This window comes from Garra rufa, chromosome 8 (genome assembly GCF_049309525.1).
Source record: "Garra rufa chromosome 8, GarRuf1.0, whole genome shotgun sequence".
Taxonomy (NCBI): domain Eukaryota; kingdom Metazoa; phylum Chordata; class Actinopteri; order Cypriniformes; family Cyprinidae; genus Garra; species Garra rufa.
This window is the reverse complement of record NC_133368.1, coordinates 40,163,934-40,180,161: the sequence shown is the minus strand read 5'-3', so window position 1 is coordinate 40,180,161 and position 16,228 is coordinate 40,163,934. Positions and strand designations below refer to the sequence as shown.

The window sequence follows — 16,228 nt, the reverse complement described above, 5'->3', positions numbered from 1 at the left end:
TTTATTATTATTAATGTAATTTCTACTGTTTTTTTATTAAATAAATGCAGCCTTGATGAGCATAAGAGACTTATAATATAAAAAAATTATATTCTCTTTGACCTGTCAATAAAAATAGTATAAGAAGATTTAATAACCTATTACTTATTTTTTTAATTTATTCTTATATTTTATTTTCAATAATATTGTTCAGTGTCACATCAGAGATACTCTTTATTTGTCATTGTTAATTAGTGTATGTCTTGTTTTCTTGCCTTTGAGCAAGAACGATCAACTTGCAAGTATTACATTGTGTCCTGCGATTGTGATCCATGTGTAAATATATTCATGCCACCTCAGTGCTACTTTAAAAACTGTGGTGGCATTATGCACTAAGACAAGAGTCTGTTATTAACGTTATATTTTGTCCTGTATTCTATATGCATTGTTAATGGACAAAATTAGTAACAATTAATATGTATCATGTACTCATTTTATACTGAAATGTACATACATACAGTTGAGGTCAAAAGTTTAAGTCTAAGAGGGATCAGAATGCATGCTGTTTTTTATTTAGTACCAACCTGAATACGATTTTTCACATAAAAGGCGTTTACATATAGTCCACAAGAGAAAATAATAGTTGAATTTATAAAAATTACTGTGTTGTTACCTGATGTTTTTTTGTTTAGTGAGAGTGATTCATAAGTCTCTTGTTTGTCCTGAACCGTTAAACTGCCTGCTGTTCTTCAGAAAAATCCTTCAGGTCCCACAAATTCTTTAGTTTTTCAGCATTTTTGTGTGTTTGAACCCTTTCCAACAATGACTGTTTGATTTTGAGATCCATCAACTCAAGCGTATGTAAACTATTGAACTTTTGAATGTCTTTTATGTGAAATATTTTATTCAGGTCAATACTAAAAAAAGAAACCGAACATGCATTTTGTATGATTCCTCTTATAAAAATAATTAACATTTTGCAGATTCTGCAAGGTGTATTTAAACTTTTGACCTCAATCTATTAATTTGACGTCTTCATGCTGGTATTCTCAAAATTGGCAAATAATTGCCGGTATTTTAGTCTGGGTGTTAGATGTTCAGTCACCTTGGCTTATGTGTATGTGTTTGTGTTTTTTTTCAGTGCGGGACCCAAGGGCGACAACATCTATGAGTGGAGATCCACCATCCTGGGCCCTCCAGGTTCAGTTTATGAGGGAGGCGTGTTCTTTCTGGATATCACCTTCTCTTCCGATTACCCCTTCAAGCCACCAAAGGTACAGTATGAGAAAACATCTTTCCTTTTTATTCACTCCTTTTGAGGTATTAAAACAGGAGACGCTCAGTCCTGCTTCTAGAGATCTGCCTTCCTGCATTGGTTATTTACAACTTTAAATAACTCTTAGTTCATTTAAAAAATTGTTTCAGAACCTAGTGAGAAGTCATGCTGCCTATCACTCAAAAGAGGTACAAAAACTGTCACTGGGTTGTATTTTATTTACCTCTGAAGGGAGCCTATTAGTACTTTAAAGCAGTGTTTCTCAACTCCAGTCCTCGGGACCCACTGCTCTGCACATTTTGTATGTCTTCCTCATTTAAGGCACCTGATTTTGATCATCAGCTCATTAGTAGAAAGATTCATGAACTGAACTGAGTGTGTCAGACTCAGAAACATACAAAATGTGCAGAGCAGTGGGTCCCGAGGACTGGAGTTGAGAAACACTGCTTTAAAGTATATATTTATACTTTCAGTGTACATCTTAGCACCTAAATTGTACATACAATAACTTTCTGAAAAGGTAAAAGATTTTGTACCATTTTCTGAGAGTGTAGGATGATTGTAGAATCCTGACTGAAATGAAGCTTCATATGTGAATGATACATGAAATGCTTACGAATGCCTTAGAACTTGGCCAGAAGAAGAAGTCTTAGAAGGCAGCATCATCATGCTTTCAGAAGCTGCATAGGCAGCTCATTACTTTTCGCAACAGGATCTCAATATAAATGCAAAATCAAATGCATTGGAACGTATTTGGAAGCACTTCAGACTCGATACATCAAAGCTGTTGTTGAATATGGGGCAGAACTTAAAACAGCTGTATCAGCCATTTGATGCTGTTCTTCAGAATAGAAGTTCATGAATCGAAGTACCATGACAATTCTAACCTGGATGAAAGCAAATGATCATTTAAGCATTTTGTTATATGAAAGCTATTGTGAAGTGGTACCTCACACAGGGCCCTACGATTTCCACATTGCAGAGAAAACAGATGGAATTGCAGAATCCAGTCAGAAAAAATCAAATATACTGTATAAAATGGAAATGCCATGGAATTTGCCAATTTTGGATGAATAAATCAAAAGTAGGTCAGTACACTTAAATCAAAATGCTATACTATGTGGACTATTGTCTGTGAATGTTAAGCCACAAAAATACAGTTTAAATATAAATCCTGCATATTCTGCTTGTCTTTGTGTGAACAAATGGCGCAGACGCACGGTTTCATTTCAGCCTCTGCTGCCTCAATATATGAGTACATGAACACTTAAACATAATCTCTAGAATGGCTCTAAGAGTCACTTCATGAGTATTTTTTGAGAACTATCATCATATATGTGACCCTGGAACACAAAACCAGTCATAAGGGTCCTTGTTTTGACATTTAGATTTATACATCATCTGAAAGCTGAATAATAAGCTTTCCATTAATGGTTTGTTAGGATAGGACAATATTTAAGAAATCTGGAAAAAATCTGGAATCAATTAAAGTCAATTAAAATCAATAAAAGTTGTCCATATGAAGTTCTTAGCAAAGCATATTACTAATCAAAAATTAAGTTTTGATATATTTACTGTAGGAAATTGACAAAATATCTTCATGGAACATGATCATTACTTATTATCCTAATGATTTTTGGCATAAAAGAAAAATCTATAATTTTTACCCATACAGTGTATTTTTGGCTATTGCTACTAATATACCTGTGCTACTTACACACATATACAAACAGAAACTTATAGGTCTTCACACCAACCCGTCAAAATAAATTTTCAGTTTCACTTTAAAAACAGTGACAGAAAAACTTCATGTAATGATAGTAGTAGTAGTAATAGTACAAATAAAATTATTATTAAAACATTCAAATATTTTTTGAGAAATATCTACCAGAAAATTGATTTTTTTTTATTTTATTATTTTTTTTTTTTTATAAAAAATAGAAATGCTTTTGAGTATTAAAATTTAATAAAATGGAATTTAGAAAATGAATGGAAAACATAAAATTTGGTAAAAATAAATAAAACTGAATTTGAGGGGATAAATAAATAAAACTAATTTCATAGGGTTTTAAAATTAAAGGAACCGTATGTAAGAAATTTATGTCAGTTAATCATAAAATGGCCCTGGCATGTCACTAGACATTAAGAAATCATGTTCATTTCAAATACTTATATCACTGACAACAGTGGTCCGGCCAGGATATTGTCATTTAAAAGTGAGAGTTGCAGCCCACGACTGATGTTATTGTTGTCATTTTGTGTTTTGGTCTGAGGCACCACCCTCCAGCTATCGACCAATCACTAAATCAGTAGAGTTTTGTGATCTGGGTTGCCAGCTCTGTTACAGCTGCAGCTATACGAACGTGTCGGATAAAACAAGTATAACGTTACGAAACCTAAAAGACCTCGTTATGAATCCGAAATACGTCGTGACAAAGTCCGAAATAAAACAAGGATTGGTATAGGAGATGCCTTTGAAAGATGGAGACGGCTGAAAACGGAGAAGAATTTGAAGATAGACGCCAACGTTGCAAATTTTCTCCTGGCCAGGTAAGATTCATCTATGTTTGGCTAACTTTTCTTCCGTACACAGTGGATTTTCCACGGTCGGCAGTGCTAAATGCGTTCATAAAAAGCTTTATATCGCACCACTAGCAGGGTAACATTATGAAAACAATCTATGTTCCGACTGAAATGTGGTATTACAGTATATATTTGCGAAATATTTGGCTAATCGCCATCTGTAAATTTTTGTGATACATAATTACCTCGCAAAACATCTCTTGTGAAGCATAAACATAATTAACAGAAGAAAACAAATTACTGTGTAGGACTCGTCACTTGCCATTGGAAGCTCTTTGTAGCAGCCTACTCCTGCAGCTTAGCTGGCAACCTCGAGTCAGGGGGGAGGGGGAGGGGAGACACCGTTCTACAGTATTTTGAAAGTGATTGCAGTACCAGTTTTGGCCACAATCCTACATACGGTTCCTTTAAATTTTTGTTAAACTTTTAATAAATTGTGTTAGGTTTATGATTTCAATTAATTAGTAAATTAATTAGACATGCTTTAAAAAACCCCCATTAAAACAAAGTCTAGAAAAATGAAAACAGAAAAAAAAACAGAGAAACAGAATTTCTGGGGAAGAAAAAAAAAGGAATTTGGGAAAAAAATAAAACTGATTTCGTAGCGCCCTTTTTTTTTTAGCATTACCACACATTAACATAGTGGAAAAACATTTTTACAACCATTGTTGGATATTCAAAGAGTTTTCTTGTTGCATGTTTATATGGCACGATGGTTAAAATGTTTTCCAAATCACACTAGGAAAAAAAAGTTGGCTTTGAAACAATTTTCACTACAATTGCTAGTACTTTTCACAAAGAAATGACAAATAACACATTGACTTACACATGAAATTTAAAACAGAAAGACTCAAATAGTACTTGTAAAACAGACTAGCTCAATAATGTTTTATTTATAACATCAAAAAAGCATTTTTACAGTGCAAGAATTTTAATATAAGATTATAATGAACGTATATAAGACACATACACCGTATAGTGTTTAAAAGTGTAAAAGATTTTTTAAAATTTATTTTTAGTAGAGTTATAGGATTTATAAATGCAAAATGAAAAATGTTATGATGTAAAATACTTTCTAGGTCACTAATCTTACTAGTCTTTTATACAGATTGTACAGATTTTCTTGCTTGCATTAAAGGTCAAGATGTCTCAGTTCAGCTTTTCACTGGAAATATTGCTTCTAATATCATTTGTAATGGAAAAAAGCTATTAACCTATTATAGTAAAATACAAAATTGAAGCATTTTCACAAGTAGACTCTTGAACCTGTCTGTGTATGTGTGTGTGTTTTTGCTATTATTAGTCTACAGTCGGTCACAAAGAGCAGTGGCGTTTAATTAAGATGCATTAGCTCGACCAAGGACACTCTGAAACGGATCATTCAGAACAGGTATTGACCTCAGTTAAAATACCTCAAGGATAATGTGAAGCTGAACGATTATGTTCGTCTATTTTGTGTGCTGAATAACTGAACGTACTCCTTCGAGCGCCGGCTATTTCCAGCGTAAAGCAATTAGCGAGTTGCCGACAGGCAGCGATGTGGTGTAGGGGAGCTGGTTTACTACGGCTCCAGCTATAAAGGTGAAGAAGTCAACCACGGCATTTCGGATTAATTAGCATCCGAATCTCCTTCCTCAGCATGTTTGGGAATTTGCGCCGCTCCGAGTGGCTCTCCGCCTCAGTCTGGCCCTCATCTCGACCGTCAGCGGCATCTGTAAACAACAAGTTTATATAAAGCTCATGGGCTGGAGGGGGCTCTTTGTTCAGATCAAGCCACTGCAAAGCTCTAATCCACTAATTATAAACAGGATTCATCCTCTGCGGTGGATGCCGGGCAGAGCCGGCGGCCCGCACCCCCTCATTCTTTTGACACCAGATGAAACGCAGGGCGACTTGGGGTTCGCGTTCGCTGGCGTCGGTGCTCTGTGAAGTCGTTGCCCGCTCTCGCTCGCTAAGCGGTGCGGCTTGGTTTGTGGTCCGCTAATCTGTGCTTTTGTGAATGGAGTCTGTCTGTGTTTGGGAGCAGGGCGGAAAAGACGGGCGTTTCATCCTAAAAGTCTATCTAGAAATAAGAGTATCGATTAACTCGAGCTGTAAAAGGCTCTAATGCATTGGCTTGTTTACAGAGCGGTTGGGTTGGCTCATTATGTGCCTTTAAAAAGAGCTATTTCTCTTTTATTTTGTGTCTTGTCTCTTTCTTTCGGTCTGTCTCTGTCTGTTTAGAAACTCTAAAACCATACCTGGCCATCTGCTGCCTACACAGATGTTTTTTTAGTTAAGCTAATGATGTTTTTCCCTTATAAAATTCCCATAATTATTCAATAAAGATCTGATTATAGCTTTGATTAACATTCAAATGGATTCAACTTGCTGATGTTCACTTGCAGTCAATTATCTCTGAACTTAGGGAGTGTTTACATGACATTGTTTTTAACTAAAAACTCAAACTTTTTATGCGTTTTGGCCATTCGTTTACACAACAACAGTGTTTTAGAGGTTGAAAACTTTCGAAAAAGGGTTTCAAAGTGCAAGTTTTTGAAAATAATACCGTTATTGGCTTTAATCTACAAAAAAATGCATTTGTGAAAAAGTTATGCTCATGCACATTACATGTTGTTTACGTAGTGTTTCTATACAAGGTGACATCCATAACTACTGGCCTGGCATGCATAATGCAACGTTTTAGTCATTTTAGGGGAGCATTTTGGCAATGTCGCCTGAATACAGAAAAAAAATACAAAGGAAAAAAAACATTTCCATATATATACTTTTTATAATTTTTATTTATTAAAATATATTTATATTAATATTCAGTTATATTTTTTGTTTATTAAGTGTATTGTCTGTGGTACATAAAATATACTATACATTTGATGTTAAAATTGATGCATTACTATTAAATTAAATTAAGTTATTTGGATTTGTCATGGGGCATTTTGGCCACCTTAAAACTTAGACTTTTTTTATTTATTAAAATACATTTATATTAATATTTAATTATATTTTTATGTGTATAAAGTGTATGTCGGTTGCATTAAATTTTGTTAAACTTGATACATTTATATTAATTTTACATTATAATTATTTTATAATTAATGTTGGATTTGTAATTTCTCTCACAAACACAAAATTTTGGGGCAAGTTTAACATTTTAGCCACCTTTAAATCTTTGAGTTTTTATTAATTAAAATTTTGTTAATATGGAATAATATTTTAATGTTTATTTAGTATTTAATGGCTGTGTTTATGTTCAAATGGATGCATTTATTTTAATATTAAATTGTAATCGTTTTATAATTAATATTTGATTTGTAATTTCTTGCAAAATCCAGAATTCTGGGGCAAGTTTAACATTTTAGCCACTTAAAACTTTTTTTATTAATATATATTTTTGTTAATATTGAGTGATATTTTTGTTTATTTTTAAGTCTGTGTCTGTGTTACATTAAATATACTACAAATATTATGTTAAAATTGATGCGTTTATTATTAAATTCTGGGGCAAATGTAACATTTTAGCCACTTTAAAACTTAGACATTTTTATTTATTAAAATATATTTATATTAATATAATATAATATATATTTGTTATGTGTTATATTTGTTATGTTTATTTAGTGTATGTCTGTGTTGCATTAGATATACTTAAATATGGTTAAACTCGATACATTCGTATTAATATTAAAATTATAATTTTTAGCATTTATTTTGGGTTTGTAATTTCTTGCAAAATCCAAAATTCTGGGGCAAGTTTAACATTTTAGCCACCTTAAATCTTTGTCTATTTTATTTATTAAAATGTATTTATATTTATATAAATTGTATATTTTTTTATATTTATAATATGTATGTCTGCGTTGCATTAAATATTCTACAATTTTTATGTTAAACTTGATGCGTTTATATTAATATTAAATTATTATTAGTTTATAATTAATATTAGATTTGGAATTTCTTGCAAATTCCAAAATTCTGGGGCAAGTTTAACATTTTATCCACCTTAAAACTTAGACTTGTGAAAATGCACCTAAAAACGCACAGCATGTACAATACTGAGTAAAGTAGCAACATTTCTCAATTTTTTAATATTTAATGAAATATACAATTTTATGTGTGTGTTTTAATAAAATATATAAAATCTTATAATGTATGTAAAACATTACACAAGCATTTTTGTAAAAAAAAAAAAAAAAAAATGTAACTATATTTACATTCAACATTTCTCTTAACTTGCTAACATTCTTGGATTTAAAATTTCAGTGTAAATGTGGTTTAGGAGTGCAAAACAGTAAATATTATGTTTTTCAAGCTGTGGCAGTATATGGGATTTTTTTTTTTACTATAAAAACTATATATTTGCTTACATTTGACTAAAAAGGCCTTCTTAAAGAATGCCTTCCCAACATCATGAACAGTCTTTGCATTGCTGGTGTCATTAGATTAGATTCAACTTTATTGTCATTACACATGTACAAGTACAAGGCAACGAAATGCAGTTAGGTCTAACCAGGAGTGCAATAAGCAGCAAGTGCAGGATATAGGTATAATTTATAAGTTATAAGTGCACTTATAGGAGATATGTACAGGGAGAGGATATGGATAATATTTACAGATGAAGTACTGTGAGCATAATTTACAGATGATAATTAACTACAATTAGAATGTACAAATAGATGGACATAATATACAGTTTGCTATTAACTATAATGTAAATTGCAGGTAGATATGAACATAATATTCAGGTTGCTGTTTACTGAAGCAGGAATTTACAAATAGACATGTATAGATTTATCACAGATTTACAATATGTATATGTGCAATGGAAATGTGCACTGTGCACAAATGTCATTATGATTTCTTAAAATGCTATATAGGCAGCTCACTAGATTTTTCTCTCCATAGGGGCATATGTCATGAACTCTCTCTTGTTTTGTTTCCCAGCATTGGCCGTGAGGCCTCACACTGCCTGCCTGTGTCATGCTGGCTGTGTTTTTGGACTCCAAGACCACCGTGTTCATACAATACCCACATTGTGCCAGGCAGGCAGGGTTATTTTGGTCGCTTGGTTTATGCTGCATCATGTGACGGACGTCTTAGTAGCTGCTGCGGGGGGCAGAGCGAGACGTAGTCAACAAACAAGAAGCACTCTTTATGTGCTAAGGGAGCAGACTAATGCATGACCCGGACTATCCCTTGACCCTTATCCGGCAGACTCGGCCCTCCCACAATACTGCAGTCAGCGGCGTCCCGCCGGTCCTGTAAGCCGGGGCCATAAGTCGTCAATACTCTAGATAAGGGCTACTGACACACAGTTGGGAAGCTGGGTCAGGTTAAGCTTGCTTGGCTCTCTTTTCTCAGCGGATCGATAGCTTTCAGGATTCAGCCCTGGTTTCTGAGAGAGCAGTTAATGAGAGTGAAAGCTGTGATCCAGCTCTCAAAAGCCCCGTCTATAATGAAAGCCCTGTTAAAACACATCCAGAGTATTAAAGTGTGGTTCTGGACTGGTGAGCTAACATCATCCCTTTTTTTAGATGGACTTGTTTTGTGATGGTTTTGCTTTCCTTCTCTTGTGCAGGTCACGTTCCGCACGAGGATCTATCACTGCAACATCAACAGTCAGGGTGTGATCTGCCTGGACATCCTGAAGGATAACTGGAGCCCAGCTCTGACCATCTCGAAGGTCCTGCTTTCCATCTGTTCTCTGCTGACAGACTGCAATCCAGGTGAGTACAGCAACTCAAGGCTGATGAAAAATGGCACAAACCCTGAGCCTAGCTTTATTAGTAAAATTAAAGAACAGAGTGATAGATCATCCAAAAATGAGAAGTTACTGACCCTAATGTCCTTCCAGAAACGTACTTTCTCAGTGGGCCTCATTCATTAAACAAAAGTTAACTTCCACACAGCTGTTCCTACGTTTATTCATAGTTTTAGTATGAAAGTTATTGGTGAAATACGATTAGTTTGTGAAAACGCTGGTATGCAGATTTTTTTCTGTACATTTTAATGAACAATTCATGATTCACCAATAACTTTCTCACTAAAATATATTATAAATGTAGGAACTACTGTATGGAAGCCTGTTTCCACCATGGAATACAAAAATGAAACGGGGAATGCAACGTTTTTTCTCTTGCAGTTCTGACATTTTTCTTGCAATTTTGAGATATAAACTTAAAATTGTGAGATGTTAACTTGCAGTTGCTACATTCTGAGAAGAAAATTGTTAGATGCTGGGATTCCAGGGAAAAAAGGTGTAAACTCAGAATCCAGAGGGAAAAAGCCAGAATTGTAAGATGTAATCTCGGAATTCTGACAAACAAAGTCAAAATTGTGAGATGCAAACTGTGAATTCTACGAAAAACAAATCTGAATTGTGAGATGTAAACTCTGAATTCTAACAAAGGTCAGAATTATGAGATTTAAACTCTGAATTCTAACAAAAAAGTAAGAATTGTGAGATGTAAACTTGGAATCCTAACAAAAAATTCAGAATTGTGAGATGTAAACTGGCAATTCCAACGAAAAAAGTCAGAATTGTAAGATGTAAATGGGGAATTCTAACGAAAAAAAAGTCAGAATTGTAATATGTAAACTTGAAATTCTAATATAAAAAATCAGAATTGTTATATGTAAACTCTTCTAACGGAAAAAGGCCGAATTGTGAGATGTAAACTCAGAATTCTAACAAAAATTTAAGAATTGTGAAATGTAAACTCAGAATTCTAACCAAAAAAAGAATCAGAATTGTGAGATGTAAACTTGGAATTCTAACAAAAAAAATCTGAATTATGAGATGTAAACATGGAATTCTAACAAAAAAAAAGTCGGATTTGTGAAATGTAAATTCAGAATTCTAACCAAAAAAAAAAGGTCAGAATTGTGAGATGCAAACTCGGAATTCTAACAAAAAGTTCAGAATTATGAGATGTAAACTCTGAATTCTAACAAAAAAAAAGTCAGAATTGCAAAGATTTAAACTCAGAATTATGAGGTAAAAGTAACCATTTTGAGATTATCTCATATTTAGATTTTTTTTTTTCCTTAAAATTGCACATTTTGAGAGACAAACTTGTGAATTAGGCAAAAAAATATTGAGAATTTCTTGTGTTTGCAAATACAAAATAAATGAGAATTATGAGATGTAAACTTGGAATTCAAACAAAAAAAAGTCATAAATGTGAGATGTAAACTCTGAATTCTAAAAAAAAAAAGTCAGAATTGTGAGATGTAAACTCGGTTTTCTGACAAAAAAAGTCGGAATTGTGAAATGTAAACTCAAAATTCTAACAAATAATGTCAGAATTGTGAGATGTAAACTTGGAATTCTAACAAAAAAGTCAGAATTGTGAGATGAAAACTGGAAATTCTAACAAAAAAGTCAGAATTGTGAGATGTAAACTGGGAATTCTAAGAGCAAAAGTTAGAAATGTAAGATGTAAAATCTAAATTCTAAGAAAAAAAAGTCAGAATTGTGAGATGTAAACTCGGAATTCTGACAAAAAAAGTCAGAAATGTGAAATGTAAACTCAAAATTCTAACAAATAATGTCAGAATTGTGAGATGTAAACTTGGAATTCTAACAAAAAAGTAAGAATTGTGAGATGAAAACTTCGGAATTCTAACAAAAAATCAGAATTGTGAGATGTAAACTGGAAATTCTAACAAAAAAGTCAGAATTGTGAGATGTAAACTGGGAATTCTAAGAGCAAAAGTTAGAAATGTAAGATGTAAAATCTAAATTCTAAGAAAAAAAGTCAGAATTGTGAGATGTAACTCGGAATTCTAACAAAAAAAGTCAGAATTGTGAGATGTAAACTCAGAATTCTAACAAAAAAAAGTCTGAATTGGAGAGATTTAGACTCGGAAATGCGAGCTGTCAACTCCAGATTTGTGAGGAAAAAAGAAATTTACTTCATATTTCTTGACTTTTTTTTCTCAGAATTGTAAATTGTGGGAGACACTGTTAACAAGGTTCCAAACAAATTCATGTGCGTATGCATATGCTGAGAACTAGGCTGAGAAGTTCTCCTATAGTTACAAATGCAAAATAATCCATGCAGTTATAATCAAATGAGATCATGTGTTTTTATGATTATTCAATGGAAATAAATAGGTTCTGATGTTATTTAGATGCAAATGACTTTCAAAACATCATCTTATGTGCTCCACAGATTCCAGACAATATGCAATATCATGAAAGAGGTAATAATGACATAATTGTCATTTTTGGGTGAACTATCCCTGTAAGTCTGGTCTTCCTATGCAGGATAGGACAATCCATGAACATTATAGATTGTATTCTTTATATCTCAGCCAACTTGTATTACCTAAGAGGCTATTGACAATAGTAAGCAATCAGCAAATTAGAAAACTTCCAAACAACCCAATTACCAAATCATTCATCTTTTCTTGTTTGTCTACAAATCAGTAATTGCAGAAACATCTCTTGCAGTGTTCTCTAATTTCGTACCTCACCTAATGCTTGATTGCATAACTCGGGTTCACTAGAAGGTCTCAGCCATGATATATCTGAAAGACTACACCCACCAGATAAAAATAAAACCATTTGGTTAGATAATGATTCTGACCGTATGGATTTTTCTAGTTTATTTGCATTTTAAATACTTAATTTTTTTCGCTGAAGGCCTTAAGGTAGGGGTGTCTGATTCTGCTCCCGAAGAGACACCTTCCTGCAGAGTTCAGCTCCAGCCTGCTCCAACACACCTACCTAGATGTTTTTATTAATCCCAAAGACCTTGACTGGCCGGTTCAGGTGTGTTTAATTATGGTTAAACTTAAAGGTTTAACTCTGTAGGAAGGTGGGCCTCCAGGAGCAGATTTGAACACTCCTGAAGCTCAGACTGAAGAAACTTACCATTACTACGCCACCACCCTCAAAGAAATTGTTAACAATCAACCCTAAATCCATTGTTGAGTTTTTATCTAAAGCAAAGTTTAAAAACCTTACTAGGTTTTACACTTCAATAGTATTTCAGCTATTTCAGCTAGTGATAGAAAATATATGGGCAATAAAAATAAAAATTAAACTGAAAAAAAATATTTATTTAATTTGATACCCATTGTGCCAGTAGAAAGTTCACTATTATATAACCCTAAAATCAAAGGAAAATAATTGTTTGATAAAAGAATCTCATTTCAAAAACATGTCATATTTTCAACCGTTATTTTGAACTAGAACTGTTAAAAAAAAAAAAAAAATGGGTAATAGATGAAAAAAAGAGTTTAAGCATAAAAAAAATAAGTGCAATACTGCTTTAAATTGTTGTTTTTCCAAAAAAAGTTTTCTGATTAATTTAATTGCATTTTTGTTTTCGTTTTTCTGAGTAAAAAATAAATATCCCAGTTTTTCCCCTAATTTACGGAAGACACCTACTAAAATGTCATTTAGTGTAACAATCTTGTCCGGCATATTTACAACAAAAATCAATTTATGACATATTAAGACAAATTACTATTTAGTTGTAATTCTACACTTTTTAAATTAATTTTAAAAATTAAGATTTTTTTTTTACTCATTTAAAACACAATAAAAGTTAATATGCTCCCTTATTTTTTATATTTTAATATGTACAAGTCAAAATAAGCATGTTTGAATTTTTACATAAATATTGTGTTACACTGAATGACAGTGTAACATTATTTTAACCAAATTTTGACACTTTATTCTCAAAAAACTTATTTGAAACCTTAAAAGTAGACACTTTACTTACATTTAATGGGCTTTCTATGGACATAATTGTTTTTATAAATTTCTTTCTATGTGGACATTTTATATATATGATGTAAAAACTTTTATCTAGTAACTATAAGATGCAAAATACTCCAAAAAACTTCAAATGAAAAATTAGAAATGTTGCCTTGGTCATTGACTTAACTACAATATGTTTAAAGGGACAGTTCCCCCAAAAATAAATTACACCATGATTTACTCCCCTTCAAGCCATCCTAAGTGTATATGACTTTCTTCTTTTGGATGAATACAATCGGAGTTATATTAAAAAATGTTCTGGCTCTTCCAAGCTTTATAATGGCAGTGAATGGCTGTTAAGATTTTGAAGCCCAATAAAGCGCATTCATCCATCATAAAAAGTACTCCACGTAGCTCTGGGTGGTTAATAAAGGCCCTCTGAGGCAAATTGATGCATTTGTGTAACAAAAATATCCATATAGCTCCGGTAAGAAGTGACAAACGTGGAAGCACAGCACAGAGGAGAGGGCAAAACAAAACACCTGTCATGAATTAGAAGTACAAAATGATGATTTGTAAAGAAAAAATGTTTGAGAATTTTGATATAAGTCAAGAGGAGGTTGGTTTTCCTTTGCAGTAAATAAAACTTGGTTTTCGCAATGCCAGCATTTACTCTACACAAATGCATCAGTTCATTTCAGAAGGCCTTTATTAATCCTCGGGAGCTGTGTGGAGCACTTTTCATGATGGATAGATGCACTTTATTTTGCTTCAAAATCTCATCAGCCATTCACTGCCATTATAAAGCTTGGAAAAGCCAGGGCATTTTTTAATATAATTCCAAATGTATTTGTCTGAAAGAAGAAAGTCTAATACACCTAGGATGGCTTGAGGGTGAGTAAATCATGGGGTAATTTTCATTTTTGGGTGTTGAAGTTGAAGTACTAAAATTACTCAAACTAGAACAAAACTGAAATAAAGCTAGCGATAAAAATGACAAAAGCACTAAAAATGACTAAAACTTCAACTGATTCAAATGGAAACTGAAAATATATAAAGGTTCTTGTCAGGTTCATTTTAGATCTTCATTGTTGCGTTGCTTGAAGTGAAGGTTTTGTCATGAGTAAGGAAATCCAGACCTTTCGGAAAAGCCTACAGTTTGGAATCCTGTAAAGCCGTGACGGTGTTTGTCTCGAAAACCTCTCTGACATTGTTGTGTCAGCTGAGTCAGCACACGACAGATGTGTCTGTTGAATCCCACACAGCTCTTACATTTACTCTCGACGATGGCTCGCTTCCTACTGCTGTCCTTCCCAGCGCCTGTCTGCGTCTTTCAGAATACTGTGTTCTCGCTGACTCGTGGGTATAAGAATGTCTCACTTTTTTCCTTTCCACTCTTCTTTTTTTCTTTTCCTTCACCTCTCGTCTCTCAGCGGATCCTCTGGTGGGAAGCATAGCTACTCAGTACCTGACCAACAGAGCAGAGCATGACAGGATAGCTCGACAGTGGACCAAGAGATACGCCACATAGACGGCGACCGCCGGTGACATCTAAACCCCGCTCGCCCTTCTCCCATCCATCCACCCCCCCCTCACCCGTGCACCACCCCCTTCTTCCCAGCTTCCCTTTGTCCGCCCCCCTCCTTCCCGCACTCTTCTCCAGCGCCGCCCCAGTTCCCATCACCCGCAGGAGTGTAAAGATCCAGGAGAGGCAACTTTACAACGTGCAACAAATCTTTATAGCCTTTACAATACGGACTTCTGTGTATATGTCATACTGATTCTACCCCGTGTTTTTACCCGATACGGACTGGGAGCGCAGACAGGACCCGCCAAGGTGTAAAGGCTGCCGGAGTAGAATTTTGTAGCTGTAGATTTAGTTCTGTTTAAAAGCCTACTTGCAAGTCTTGCTTCTTTGGGATATAAAAAATGTATTTTGTGATGTAATAAGGAAAATGTTCCTAAAGTCAACCAAATATTATGGTGCATTTTAGCCTAATTCATTATCTGTATGAAGTCAAAGAAAATGACAAAAAAAAGATGAAAAAGAAAATAAAAATAAAAACAAGCTGTAGATTATTAGAAATGATGTCATTTATATGAGACCCACACTCATTTCCAGTTCTGTGGTACATGCTGTTGTGAATCTGTTATACCTTTGTCAGTTTGTAATGAAGCGATCTCATTGAACGTTTTGTAGCTCAGCTGAAATGAGCGACCACTGTAACATCCCCTCCAACACAATAAAAAACAAAACTGTCCCCCGGGTGAGTTGTTGCTGTGTGCTGTTTTCTCAACGCTGTCTGCTGCACTCTTTACACCCACATTAAAGCAACACTAAGTAACTTTTCCCTCAACGCTCCCTCTACAGGTTGGAAGCGGAATTGTCAACACTAAAGATTTGTTTTTACCTTAAAATAATGTTTCCGAACTCGTGTCAGTGGTTCATCAACTCATAACAGGGTGAAACGGCACTTTCGTATTCGCTTTGCGACCCTCTATCGGCCATAACAGCACTATGTGAGTTTGGGTCGTCGGGTCGCGGTTTTGTAGTTCAAATGAGACTACAAATGCGACTTGCTTCACGGCAGGCTTTACAAAAGGTTTTCATACTTTTATAAAGTCATACAACATACTCTACCTTGTCACTGGACATCGTTATTTCCAAAGCCGGTCCT

General features: G+C 34.0%; 1 protein-coding gene across 1 annotated transcript in view; it reads left to right on the top strand.

The window, feature by feature from the left end:
• LOC141340179 (ubiquitin-conjugating enzyme E2 E3-like) overlaps positions 1-15,817 on the top strand; it is a 51,819-nt gene extending 36,002 nt beyond the window's left edge. The window contains exons 2-4 of the mRNA XM_073845106.1: positions 1,121-1,253; positions 9,414-9,561; positions 14,984-15,817. Coding sequence (XP_073701207.1) covers positions 1,121-1,253; positions 9,414-9,561; positions 14,984-15,081 — 379 coding nt within the window. The 3' untranslated portion in view covers positions 15,082-15,817. The remainder of the gene's footprint in view (positions 1-1,120; positions 1,254-9,413; positions 9,562-14,983) is intronic.
• The last annotated feature ends 411 nt before the right edge of the window (positions 15,818-16,228 follow it).